General features: G+C 47.9%; 2 protein-coding genes across 3 annotated transcripts in view; one reads left to right on the forward strand and one right to left on the reverse strand.

The window, feature by feature from the left end:
• WDR25 (WD repeat domain 25) overlaps positions 1–1,135 on the reverse strand; it is a 138,458-nt gene extending 137,323 nt beyond the window's left edge. Inside the window, exon 1 of the mRNA XM_084791756.1 lies at positions 1,084–1,135. The gene's annotated coding sequence lies outside the window, so the exon portion shown is untranslated. The remainder of the gene's footprint in view (positions 1–1,083) is intronic.
• A 102-nt stretch (positions 1,136–1,237) lies between these two features.
• Positions 1,238–14,021, forward strand: part of WARS1 (tryptophanyl-tRNA synthetase 1) — a 34,206-nt gene continuing 21,422 nt past the window's right edge. Inside the window, exons 1-3 of one of the 2 annotated variants that reach the window (XM_084792950.1) lie at positions 1,239–1,333; positions 2,113–2,221; positions 6,364–6,535. In XM_084792950.1, the coding sequence (XP_084649076.1) occupies positions 6,425–6,535 (111 nt within the window). In that variant the 5' untranslated portion in view covers positions 1,239–1,333; positions 2,113–2,221; positions 6,364–6,424. Of the gene's footprint in view, positions 1,334–2,112; positions 2,222–6,361; positions 6,536–14,021 lie in introns of both variants that reach the window. The other variant, XM_084792949.1, reaches the window with a different exon arrangement.

Raw genomic sequence — 14,021 nt, forward strand, 5'->3', positions numbered from 1 at the left:
AGGCTAGACTCACAAGAGAGGCCTACAGCAGATCAGAGGACGGTGTGGCCCATTAACTCCCACAGGGCATCAAAAATGTCTGAATGACTTCAAGAAGCTAGATGCCTGAGGCACTGCACAACATGCAGGTTTCCTTCACCCATTCAGCATATGCCACGGCAGGCAAGACAGTAAACGACACCCTTCCCTCGGCACACTCACAAGCTACAGGGAGACAAACACATCCCCCACTTCATTAGTAACCCAGACGTCATCATCCATACGAACTAAAAAGGAGAAACGGAAAGGGGGACAAGGCAGCTGGACCATGGACTGCATCTTTCTATGGAGCTGAGGCAGACCTCAGAGAGACTTACACCTCTGTGACACTCTAGGAGGGGTTGAGTGAACCACGGTGATCACAGTGCTGAGGCGAAACAACAGAACCAATGACAACTGAGAGGAGTCAAGGGTGAATCAAGAAAACACACATGAAGGAAGAAAGCTGAGAGCTGAGGGGAAGGCACACAACTTAGGGGATGGTTGCCATTTTGTACCTAAGTTCAAAATAATGTCAGGGGAAGGGGGAGGGGGGGGAGGTGAAACCAAGAGGAAGGGGCCAAATTGGGAGACAGGGTAATGAGAACTGAAGAAAAAATAACTACAAAAACTAAAGGGGGCGCCTATACGTGGGGCGGGGTATCCAGGAACCCTCAATCTAGACATATTTGTAGACCACAGGCTGGTGAGACAGGAGGCTAAGGAAATTAAGACAGGATTTTCCCGTTCAACAAACAGGTCCTAGTTTCCTACTCTGTGTTTGATTCTATGTTGAATCTAATGCGGGCAGAAGTTAAAACACGGATCTTGCCCAAGAGGCCAAGATCCACGAGGGGAAACATAAAGATAACCACCAGACACGGGCTTTGAAGGATGAAGTTAGCCAAGCTATCAGCGGTAATGGGTAAAGAGCTCAGAGCGCAGCCCTCTACGGAGAAATGGGAAGAAACGGAAGGCGAGCGGCGAACTGAGCCCGGCGCCAAGAAGTGGGGAAACACGCGGACGCCAGGTCCCGGCCCCCTCCCGCCCGGGCCCGCCGCTCACCACACGCACGGAAGCGCTGGGTACAACCCCTACAGAGGTCCGGCCAGCACTGGGGCCACCCACTCGCGTTCCACCACAACGCCGGGGTCTCAGCCAATCAGAGACATGCTATGTCCCGCCCCTGGATGGACAACCAATGGCATTATGCCATGACCGGAAGTTGATCCAGCCGGATGGGGTTTACACGGACGCCTAGGAGGTACCGGAGGCTAAACCTGCAGTGCTGAATGGTGGGGCCGAACGGGGCCCGGTAAGTAAGGAGAGGGTGGTCACTGCGCCAGGACGCCGAGGTGGCTCCAGGGCCTTGGGCTTGCCGCCCGCGCGCCAAGACCTAAGGGTCCAGCTCCGAACTGGGCTCGCTGGTCCCTGGGCACCGGCACTGCATGTGGCGAGGAGGCTGCGGCGGTGCCGCCCACCCAGGCTGTCAACCGTTTCCCACCTCCTGGGCTTTGCCCTGTAGGATCGCCAGCAACCCCCTTCACGAAATGTTTAAAAAGCTCCTAGTGCCCATTTCATAGATGAGAAATCCGAGAGAGAAGCAGAGAAGTAACGCTACTTGCCCACGGTTTCATGGCAAGTTTATACCCAAGATTAAAAACCCAGTGCTCTCTGACCTCGGAGTTCCCACTGCAGTGCACCGCTGCAGAGTAGGACTGCCTCAGGAAATGTACAGGCTGACCTGCCCCCCTCATTTGTCGCTACGCTACACTACACACAGTTGCAATGATGCTGTGGGCGTGGGGACGGGAAAGGAAAAGGGTTGGGAGGTCACATGGCGGTCAACCTGAAGAAAGGAACGGCTGATGCAATGGCCAGTGGCTCTGGGCTCATGAGAGTGTGGTTGGTCTCAACCTCCTCCTCCCCCTGCCCAAACAGCCATTGGCTGGACTTGCTTATTAAGGAAGTTGGCCAAGTGGCTAAAATGTTTCTGATAACCTGGGTGATTTCTAAGAAATCCTCAGTAAGGGAAACTGAAAGGGTGGGGCAAGGGAGGAAAGAAAAACAATAGTCTGTTCTTTTTTAAAAAAGAAACCGAAAGAGAAAAAGGGAGAATATTAAAAACCTCCACCCTGCCTGGGCATTCTCATCTGCTTAACTGTCCAGTGTGACCAGGGGCCTCGGACTCCACAGAGCCAGGGTATGTATGTATTGCCTTCTTGGCTAGGCTTGGAGCTTGCTTTCTGTTGTTTTTAGTGGTTTGTTGTTTGTATTGTGTTGTTTTGTTTTGTTTTGTTTTGTTTTGACCTACCTTAGATGAATGTGTTGGACTTGAGAAAGGCCTATGTATTGCGATGTTGTGCATTTATTTCATCTAATTGACCCAAGTTTGGGTGATACCCTGGTTTTGAGGAGTAGACACAGGCGCTGCCCGGTGGCCTCTTTGCATTCAGAACTTGTCCTTCAGCACCTTCAGAGCTCCAGGTGGTTTGGCCTCCTTAAGCAGTCAGTGAATACTTTGGCATTGCTATTGTGACAACCAGGTCTCTAATGTCCGTCTTTGTAAATTAGTGTCTTTCTCTTTTAAGGTAGTTCTCATGGGGCTGGGCTCATAGTATGGGTGTTAAAAGGCTTACTTGCCATGTTCCCGGCGCTGGGTTCAATCCCCAGTGCCTTTGGATGGAAAAATAACTTTGATTACCATCCTCCGACCCTGAGTTTAGGAATGTAAAGAACTTCTTGTTCTAAAGGGGTTTTGTCTTCTGGGACCATGTTGTCTGAAGTTATTGTTACCTACTCATTGACGCCACAGTCCCAAGATGTCTAGAAACTTCTTTAAGAGCCCACTGTGTTCATCCAGAAAAGGGGTGTCTTTACAAATGAGCCACAGAATAGAGTTCCTAAAAGGGGGGAATTAGGGCAGAGGAGCCTTTGCTGGCTTCTCATCAAAGTCCTGCTGTGGTTGCTCTGAACTAGGCAGTTTGATTATTTTACCATCCCAGTACTTTTGTTACAGGGAATAATAGGTTACTTCCTGGTTATAACCTTTCTTTTCTTCCATGTTGCATTAGTAGTTGGATAAGATGGCATTTCCTTAGTAAAGGGACCACTCCTCATCTGGAGTTGATGTGGTAAGTGCTTAAGACGGTGCTCCCTAACCTTTTGGCATCTTGGCTCCTCCGTAAAATGGTGAACCTGAGCACTCCTCAAATCCTGTGCATCCAACAAATATGCAACTGCTGATGTGCGTTAAGAGGCTCAAGAACTCCAGGCTAAGCCTCTGAAGTTAGGCTTAACTCTACAGCTTAGCAAGCAGAAGTAAGGGAGGATGGGGAGAATTCATCACACAGTACGCAGGTAAGGGTGTGATGGCGTGAGGTAAGGAAGAGGTGGGAGCTCTGTTTTCTGCGGCTCAACCCTTCCTAGAGCATTCACTCAAGAAATTGTCTCTCTCTCCAACCCTGTTGCACTGGGAAGAGGCTAACTGTCCCAGGCTCACTCGCTTATTCTCCTTGGCACTTTTTCTAAAAGTTGAATGTGATTGTGACTACAGCTGATTGCAGTCTTTGCAGAGTCCCCACATTTGTAGAGGAACAGGGTAAGCAAAGGGGAGTCCAGGAATAACCAGGACAGGGCAGATGTTACAGCGAGCAAAGAGACCAACTAGATGTCTGAGACCGGAGGAGAGCCCAGGTAGTTTGCCTAGCTGTCCCCAGATCTCATGGGCGTGGCTTCGTGCCAGAGCATGAAACCAGAGATAGCCGTAGTCCTGACTGGCTCCGCCGTCAGCTAGAACAAAGAGTGGTATTTTTATGTTTGCTGGATTTGGAGGGGTCTTTTGTGGGGTTGGGGGCAGTTCATGACAGGGTCTCACTATATAACCCCAGGCTGACAGCTGACATTAACTCTGTAGCCCAGGCTAGCCTAAAATGAACCACAGTCCCCTATTCAGCTAGAACCGGAAGTGTACACCACCATGCTCAGCTAAAACTGGCACTTGCAAAGATGATAGAAGAGAACAGCCTAGAGGAAAAGGGTGAACTTGCTGATTTAGTAGCGTCATTCATAGCAGATACTAGAAATACACGGACATAAAGCTGGCGCACACCCTCGCCACAATTAAAGTTCAACTAACTCAATAGCAGAGGAAGTGCCACGGCAACGGTAGGATAGGAATGTTCCAGGGTCACAGGGTGAGAGTGCTATCTGGGCTACAGGGGTTAGGAAAAGCTATGAAGAGCTGAGGTTGAGTCTCAGAGATAGCAGAAGGCAAGCAAAGGAGCGGGAGCCATCCTGAACAGGAGGAGCAGCGGAGGTTCTGGGAGCCTGTGACTGAGATGGACCCTGGCATCAGAGCCTGACTCAGTCTCTGGATTTGAACCTCAGGCAGATTCTTATTGCTTCCCCGAGCTACTAGGATGCACAGTTACAGCTTGCTCTTTCAAGACGCTGGGGAATTCCAGACTGGATATCTAGAAGTCATTTTTATTGCCTTCATCCTTGTCACCTGATCCAAGCAAATAGACCCACAGAAACAGGCACTGGGAAGGTTTCTCCTTATTCTCCACCCTGGGCCACAAGGCCTTGTTAGTCTCTCACCACACTTCCTCTGGGAATCGGAGGAGATGATTCCCAATGGGCGCTGTCCCATCCTGGTTTGAGTATTGTGGCGTCATTGCCTTGTATGAAAATGGTGGCGTTAAACAAATTGAACAAATGGATAAATACAAACAAATGGTATCTCCACTGTGCATCTGACTCTGAGAGGTGGGTAGGTGGGGACAGTGGCTGAGAGCGCCCTAGCTTATGTTTATGCGTTGTGTAGCAGTTTTCTCCAGATAAACGCTTCGGTCCTGCAGGGAAGCTTGTTATGATGCAGGGTATTGACACAACAGTATGTACTCAGAGAGGAGTAAAGGGCCCACCCTGCAGGAGGGAAGCTCATTAAACTCAGAAAGTAAATAACTTAATAGCTTCAGGAAATCCCTGAAATTAACCGGACTCCCTAGGATCCTCCCCACCCCCAAGCATGCATCAGCAATAAGGACTGCTGAGAGACTCTGAGGAGCCCAGCTGCCTGGGAAAGAGGCTCAGAGCACCCCTCGGCCTACAGGCTGTGCAGTGCGCTCTTGAGCCATCACCCATGCTGGGGTGGGCCTTGGTGATACAGCTGCCTCTGAGTCACCCATTCAGTCAAACATACAGGTTCAAAGTGGGGTAGGGAGGCCAGCAGGGCACAGCACTCATTGCTTCAGCACTTGGGACTTCGGCAGTATCCTCACTTGAGCCTGTTATCAGAGGGGGAAAGACATTTGTTCGCCTCTCCTCAAGAATCCTGTCAGGGTGCACACTCAGTTCTGTGTCTATGAGCTGGGGAAGACAGATCTGTCGCAAGATTCTGGTGAGTTGGTGCATAAAGGAACTCAGAGCAAAGTGCCAGGTCAGGGTGCTTGGAGTTACTAGTCCAGCACAGGCTGCAGCTCCCCCTCTAAGGTAAGCCAAGCTGTGTGGGGTGGATCCCCAGAGCCCCCACTCCCAAGCCTGGGAATAACAAGACTGGAGGTGCGCTTGTATCTTGCTTACAGTCCACAGTGTGTTCCATGTCAGTTTCTTTCTTTGTTTCTATAACAGCCCTTGAGGTTAAGTTTAAAAGTTTCTAGAGTTCCCATCTTATAGAGAAGAAAGTGACTGACCCAACAGGATTCCAGGTGGCCCAGTCCTCACCCTTTCCAGTGAACTAGAGATAGTGAGTAGTAGAAAGAAGGGGCAGGCACACCTTCCCAGCCTTACGTGAGGGAGCATGTGTGACGACAAGGCTCATGGTCCTTAATGGTCTAGAACTCAGAACACAGAGGACCTGTTCCTCCACCTGGAATGTGCTGGGAAAGCACAGCATTTGGCCAGGAGGGTGCCATTGTGGCATTACTGTGTTCTCTATGTCTGAAAAGGCCCGTGTGTTTGTTCCCAAGGCAGTAAAGATAAAGAGCAAGTTAGATTTTGCGAAGTGTCTTTTGTTCTTACTATGGTGCGTGGTCTTCCAAGCACACGTGCGTGCCCCTTCTGGAATCTAGATGTGCCAACTCACTGTTTACCAGGAAGGCCTTCCCCTGCTGGTCGCAGGTTAGACCTCCCAGTAATGCCTGTAGCTCTCATCGTCAGCATTGATGCATGGCCCAAATTTTCTCCTTATCTCTTTACATTAATGTCATATTACCCTGTTCTCTGTTAAGTTCAGTTACCACGTTTTTCTGAAAGGAAGGTTGAATACCGGAAAGGAAACAGCTGCAGCAACCTGCTCAGGGCTCCCACCCTCATCTCCCATTTCATTTTTTCTCCACAGAGTCTTGTCTCAACTGCTGAACGAATCTACCCACTAGGCAGCTGCAGGCCTCGGTCCTAGAAGATGACAGACATGCCCAGTGGTGAGCCCTGCACCTCTCCGCTGGAGCTGTTCAACAGCATAGCTGCTCAAGGGGAGCGCGTGAGGTCCCTCAAAGCTGGAAATGCACCAAAAGTAGGTGATTTGTTGGACTCTCCAATACGTGCACCTGGGCCTCTGCACCCACACAGATGTCTGGCTATAGTCTGTTAAGTTCAGTGTCATTGTTATGCCTGTGCGTCAGAGGCCTTTGTATTGTAGGGAATTGGTCCCCAATCCTCAAAGATGCCAGAATCCGTAGATGACCAAGTCCCTCACATAAAGCAGTCTAGGATTCACATAGGATCTGCCCTATACTTTAGGCCATCTAAGTACTGTATGGACTCAGTGGAAATAGTTGTGATGCTCCACAGGGTTTGGTTGGTTGGGTTGGTTTGCGGTTTTTTTGTTTTTATTTTTGTTTTTGTTTTTGTTATATCTTTAGAGAATATATTAGTTACTTTTGTGTCTGTTACTTTAACAACTTGGGGACAAAAACAGCTTAAGGAAAGACCTTTGTTTTGGCTCAGGCAGGGAAGGCAGGCTGTAAGGCAGCTGCTCATATTGGATCACTGTCAGGAGGTGGAGATGGATGTTTGTTGTTGTTAAATTATCAGTATGGGCCTAAAAATAAGCATTATTAGGCCCATACTTATTATTACAGCAGTTTTTTCTGCTAGCAATCTATCAAGACACAGACACCTGTTATATTTTAGAATAGCCTTAGTTAACCTGGGGCAGGGCAGGTATCAATCCTCTAAACTACTTCCCATAGTGGGGCAGGTATGGGCTCCCTGCCTCAATCCCATGCCATCTGCTTCTAATAATTCTATCAAGCTACCTCCCATCCATAATCCCAAATACTTGCTCATGTTCTTCATCTGGGCCAAATCCTCCATCCACGCTGGCCATGTGCTTCTCCTCCACCTAACCCATGATGGCGCAACCTTCTCCTCCTCAGGTCTCTCTTCTTCCCAAGATTCTCTCTGTCTCCCCAAGCACAGGAACCTTAACCACATCTCATTTGCCCTGCCCAGGTGTAACAGCCTTTTATTAATTAGCATCAAAATACATCAGACCAACCCCCAACAGATGTTTGTGCTTGGCTCTCTTTCTCCATGGAGTGATACCATTTGCATTTAGGGTCTGTCTTCCCTCCTTCATTAGCCCCATGTAGAAACCGCCTTTTAGGCATGTCCAGGTTTATTTCCTGGGCACTTCTAGAGCCTGTCAAGGTGACAGTGGATAAAGTGACAAAATGAAAATCTCTACTTACTAAGTACAAATGAAGAAATTTTTTGTGTTTAATAAATTTGTTCTGGTTAGTTGAATCCAAGGATACAGCCCTCACAGCCATAAAAATCCCAGCAGCCTCAGTGTCTTCCAGCCTATCCCCGGTTCTGCTCGGGCGCAGATACTTTCAGTTCTTGCAGATGATTCTTTGTACAGGTTTGGACCTGTACGTGCCCACTGTTTCCGTCCTTTCTTAATTTCAAGTCTAAGGCTGTGGCTGTGGCCATAGGGATTCTTGCTTTGGCTCTCACTTCCCATCCTCCGGTAGCTAGGCTATAGTGCAGGTCTAGTTAGGACATTATTAGTGCAGGTGTAATTACACTACGGAAACTGACAGCTGAGCCATCAGGAGAGCCTGCGTGCTTTTCCTTTCCCTGCCACCTTCCTTGGTTTCTGTTGTCCGGCCTTTGCTATGCTAGTCAAAGACATCAGGGTTAGCATTGTGTTTGGGATTAAGTTAATTTTGTAGCTTCCTGTTGGGGAGGGTTAGCTTTCATTTCCTCTGGGGTGGGGGAGGGACAGTGGGATGTGGCACATTCTAAGGAAGCAGCCTACTACTGTCTTAGCTGCTTTTCTCATTCCTGTAGCCAGATACCTGACCCAGAACATCAGCTTCAGGGAAGAAGAATTTCTTTTTGTTTGTTTCTTTCTTTCTTTTTTAAATTTATTATTATGTATGCAGTGCTCTGTCTGCATGTACGCCTGCAGGTCAGAAGAGTGCCTCAGATCTCATTATAGATGGCTGTGAGCCACCATGTGGTTGCTGGGAATTGAACTCAGGACCTTTGGAAGAGCAGTCAGTGCTCTTAACCTCTGAGCCACCTCTCCAGCCCAGGAAGAGTTTCTTGTTTCTCACCATTTGAGAGTCTAGTCCCTCATGGTAGGGAAGATGTTTCTGTCTAAGACCCCAGCGCATGGGATGAGTCGGCCACCGTTCTAGGTGGGTCGTCCTCCACCCAACAGACCACTGTGGAAACATCTTCACAGACACACCCAGAGGCGTCATCGGGGCATCCCTGGTGACAATAAGGATTACCTGTCACAGCCTCAAGGCCAGATATCCAGGCCTGGTGTGTGTATTTAGTATACTGCTCTGTATGCCTGCTTACTAAATAACAGCAGGATTTGTGCCATATTACCTTGGCAGAAGCTCCCTGTACCCCATGTTTACTCAGTCTCTTGACTGCTTCAGAAGGTCACGTCAATCAAGTAGTGCTGAGGGTGCTGGTGCTCAATGACACATTCCTCAGACTCTATCCCCACCTTAAGCAGTGTAAGTTTGTCACGGCTCTGTCCTGATTGTTAAATCTCAACACACAGCAGCTACTGTGTCGAGGTAACTTCTTGGGCAGTCTTGCAGGACCTCTGCCAGTTTGCCTTTACACTGCTGGGTCTTCATGTCCTCTTCCTTCTCTGCTTTACTCTCTTTGAACAGGAGAAATCTTCTAGTTAAAAAAAAAAAATCCTGCAAAGGAATAACCAAGCTGCATGCCTGAAAGTATATTTACCTTCCCCTAAGGTTTGGTTGATCGCTGAGCTGGGTATGGAGTTCTGAAATGGAAGCAACTTTTCCTTAGAATTCTGTTATTTCATTGCATCTGGCACGGAATCTCATGTGGCCACGCTTGGCTTCGACCTGCTATGGCAAAGATAACCATGAACTTCTGGTTTTCTGGCCTCTGCCTCCTGGTTGCTGACATTAGAGTGATGGGAAACCACACTCAGCTTCCCTTAGAATGCTGTCACTGTGGCTCAATCACCATTGTTTGTCAAGTGACATTGGCGCCCTTTCTGTTCCCATGCTCTGACATTCCCGGGATAGGACCAATGCTTCTTGCAAACTTTAATTCTCAGAAGTCATGTTGTTTTTCTGGTCTCTTTGGTACTCTTGTCTTTTCTGATTTTAAGTCAGAAAACACTCACCTGGTTTTCTTTTCTTCTCCTCCTCCTCCTCCTCCTCCTCCTCCTCTTCTTCCTCCTCCTCCTCCTTTTTTCTTTTTGTGTGCTACTTTCCATTTGTTTCTTTTCTTTCAGGGCTGTTTCCTCACCTTAGCCTCCTACCGTCTTTCATTTGTCCTGTCATTTTAAACTCCCAAGCATCCATTCATCAAGTTTCAAAGTTCCCTGAGGTGGTGATGGCAGCTTTCCTGGTGCTCTCTGCCTCCTTTGTGCCCCAGCATCTTCCAGGAGAATTTCTTCCCTTCCCTTTCACATTACAGGCATCCCAATTGTGCGCCCTCTCTTGCCATCTACTCGAGGTCTCGAGGACAGCTGTCAGCTGTCATTCACTATGTGTCAGCTGCCGGTCAGCCTGAGGAGAACTTACCTGTGTGTGGCCCCTTTCCTGGAGAGCTGCCGGGCTGGTTTGTGTTCACAGTCTTAACCTCTTTTCTTAGAGATCCTACCTATTCTCTGGTCTGCCCGGGAGCATGAGTGGTGCCACATCCTCCACTGAGTGGCACAGTGTCTGTGGGGTTCTCTCGGGCTGTTCTTGGTACACTTCCCTGCCCACTGCTGTGTGTAGCAGTCTCTGCTCTACACACCACTGTCTTCTTCCCATGGAAAGCACTGGATGGAATGGGGCCCCAGGCATGAAGTGAACTGCTTCCTGAACAGACCTGAGCCAGCATTCCTGTCACAGCCCACTTCCCACTCCATCTCCAACACCCGGGTCTCTCTGGTAGTCCCCAGTGTGAAGTGGGGTCACAGCCCACCTAACCAGCATTTCTCAGGGTTTGATTTTCTCACGTGCTCAGTCGCCCCTGAACACCCCACCTTTTAGGTCTTGTAGATACCACCCCCCTGTTTTCTTTGTCTTCTGGGATTGAGCCTTTTTAAGGATCTTGCTGGCATAGTAGGTTTTAGGAGCTAGTCGGTCTGCATCTTTAGTGGCAGCAAAGGCACTTCATGATCTGTGGCACCTCCGCTCTTAGGTCTCCATGGCTTCCTTCTCTGTAAATGTAACTTTTATTCTCTTGACTCAGTTGTTGTCTGGGAGGCTTACTGCCTCCTTCTGCTGGCCTAGGCCTAGTCCTGGAAGCTTCCAGCCTCCATATAATCTAACCTAGGCCTCGAATGCTTTCAGCCTCTGAGACTTACTGCTTAATAAGCTTACCCTTGTTCTTTCTGAGCTCTGGGGTAGCTGGTTTACCTCAGCTGTTCTGGCTCAAACTCCTCTCCCAGCTGACTTATTTAATCTGGCTTCTCTCTTGACCCAGAATTGCTCTGCTTGGCCTCACACTAACTCAGCAATCTGCTCTAATCTTTTGGCTTCTTCTCATTTTCTGGCTCATTCTGTCTTCACCTCAGTTCTCTCTCTGCAACCCATCTCTCTATTACTGTCCTGGTTAAAAAAAAAAACTGCCTGCTATCTCTGTAAAAACTGCCTCTTAAGTAACTTCCCTTTCCTTTCTCTTCTCGTGAAATTGGTCATATCCTATTCTGACAAATCTTCTCTGATTTGTCACCTTTTCTACCACTCAATTAGACATCACTTTCAAACCTGGGTGCTTCCTTCTACAAACTAACTTCACCTTTGTTTGGGATTAAAGGCATGTACCACCACACCTGGTCCTACGTTTTTCTTTACCTGATACTGGCTCTATACCACGCTGGCCTTGAACTCAGATCTTCTTGCCTCTGTCTCCTGGATTAAAGGCGTGTTTGTATTCCAGCCAGATCACACAGACCTAGAAGGTCTTTGGATGTGATCTCTTGCCAGAGCAGCCATGTTCTGAATGAACATTTTCTACACTTCTCTGCTGCTTCCCACCCAGCTATCTGCCTTTTAAAACTGTTTCTGTTACCAGGTGGTGCCATCGCCTCACCTTCAGCCCAGGTGCTTTCGCTGACCATTGGCTTGAGCACACCATTTCATCTTAAAGGAATAAGCATTCGGTAAATGGTATAGAAAAAAGCAATAGCCAAAGCCCTGATTATCCAGAAGGACATTTACTCACCCAGGTGGGCTCCATGAAGTGGGCGAAATGGTCTTTCAGGCAAAAACCTTAAATAAATTAGAGACCCACATACTGATCATTTCTCCTGTAAACGTACTTTAGAAGGTTAACAGTGGTATTTCTGTCAGCTGTACATTAAATTGAATAACACAGTAATTTTTTAATTAGTACTACTTTTTTTTTTTCCCACTCTCATTCTGAGACAGAGTCTCACTGTAGCCCTGGCTGACTGGAACTTACAGAGATTCCCCTGCCTCTTGTCCCCCGAAGGTGGCACACTAGAATACTGGCTTTTAAGTTGAGTCTCTGTGTCCTGGCCCACACTACACCAAAATAGGAAGCAAGCCAGGCAGGTCTGTTTGTCACTTAGAAGAAAAGTGACAAACTACAGAAGTTTCCTAAACAGGAACAAGATTAAATGTTTCCTCTTTTCAGAATCAGATCTCAGCAGGGCGTGGTGGTGCACGCCTTTAATCCCAGCACTTGGGAGGCAGAAACAGGTGAGTCAATGTGAGTTCGAGGCCAGCCTGGTCTACAAAGTAAGTCCAGGACAGCCAAGGCTACACAGAGAAATCCTGTCTCGAAAAACAAAAAGAAAACAAAAACAAACAAACAAACAAAAAAGAACCCAAAAAACAGAATCAGATCAATTAGAGTATAAATTGTCAACAGTTAGTGATTAAAAGATGCCAATTACTGTGTACTTCCGAGCAAGGCAAGTCTGCCCGCAGATAATTCTGCATATTAAGCTTCTTAAACATTTATTTTATTTCCAGTGCTGAGCCTAGGACTGCTGAGACCACAGGGCAGCTACCCTGTGAAGGCATTGTCTCTCTTCTGTGAGCTGTAATCAGGGCTTATTGATTGGACGAGGCAAGGTCATCCTAATAGCCAAGTCCAGGTGACTTTACTGTCTGAAGCCCTGATCACTACAGAACCCAGCCCTCTTTGGCCAGGGTGCTGTGCCAGCGAGCAGCTCTCTGAATGAGGTTGGAGTCACGGGAGTTCTTCCCAGGAAGCTCAGTGTGTACTGCATGCTGCATAAACTCTAACTGGAAATATTTGTGTTTCCCTAGGCAAGCAAATTAGACTGTGTAGTCTTTGTGGTCTGCTCCAGCTATGCCAATTACCAGTCTAGAGCTGGAGGGCACAGCGTGATTTGATCGCCTTCATTAGGCTTGCTCTTTTAAGCTCCTGGGTGGCCACTAGGAGCGCCTAGAAAAGAGGGGTCTTCAGTATGTTTCCATAGTGCCCAAGGGTACGGCTCATATCTGCTGCTGCTGCTGCTGCTGCTGCTTCCTTTTTCCTTTTTATTGTTTTAAAAATAAAGTCTCGTGTGCCCAGACTGGCCTGCAACTGTCTATATAACCAGAATGACCTAGACCTCCCGCCCCTCGTGCCTTCACCTCCCAAGTGCTGGAATGACAGGAATAAGAGGTATGTAGCATATAAATGGCCTGGTAACTGGCTAGAAAGATGGCTCAGCAGTTGCAAGCCTTTGCCACTCTTACAGAGGAACTTACTGGTTCAGTTCTCAGCACCCACATGGCAATTCAAAAAATAATTCCAATGCTAGGAGACCCAATGCCCACTTCTGGCCTCCCAGGTACATATGGTGCTCATACATATCAAATAAAAAGAAATCTTAAAGAGAAATATCTTAATAAGACTCAGCTAGGTGTTGTGGTGTATGACTTTAATCCCAGCACTTGGGAGGCAGGGGCAAGCAGATCTCTGTGAGTTCGAGGCTAGCCTGGTCTACAAAGTGAGTTCAGGACAGCCAGAGCTACACAGAGAAACTCTGTCTTAAAAAATAAAAATAAACATAAAAAAAGACTCCACCATCTAGTGGCATACCTATTTCTGATCATCCCTGGTGGCCTATGTTTTTCCCCTTGCATGTATCTGCTTTCAAGACACATTTATGAATTGTCATCATGACTCTTCTGGCATCTTTGGCTGGGTCTGTAAATTCTCATCCTAACCTGTGTAGGATGTAATAAAGTGCAGTATGCGCTCTGAGCTCCATTAAAGGAGCCACCACACATGTTCTATGGCATCCCCATTGTTATGGCGCTTTAGCATATTAACCTTGTCGTAAACAGTAGTGTGTTCTGTGTCACTGCTACTATCCCATGTGGTTTTGGTCATCGTCTGTAGCACTAAAGTACCAAATAAAGGTGAACTATACCTGAGCCTGGCTTTCTGCCTGTTTTGGACAAAGTCCTGGCTCTCCAACCCCTCAGCCGACACTTGTCAAGGTCATTGTAGAACTGCACAAGGTAATGTGTGAGAGGTCTTAGCACAGGGCCTGCCACCTAACTGCTTTT

The sequence above is a fragment of the Acomys minous genome, assembly GCF_964271855.1.
Source record: "Acomys minous genome assembly, chromosome: 8".
NCBI classification, from domain to species: Eukaryota; Metazoa; Chordata; class Mammalia; order Rodentia; family Muridae; genus Acomys; species Acomys minous.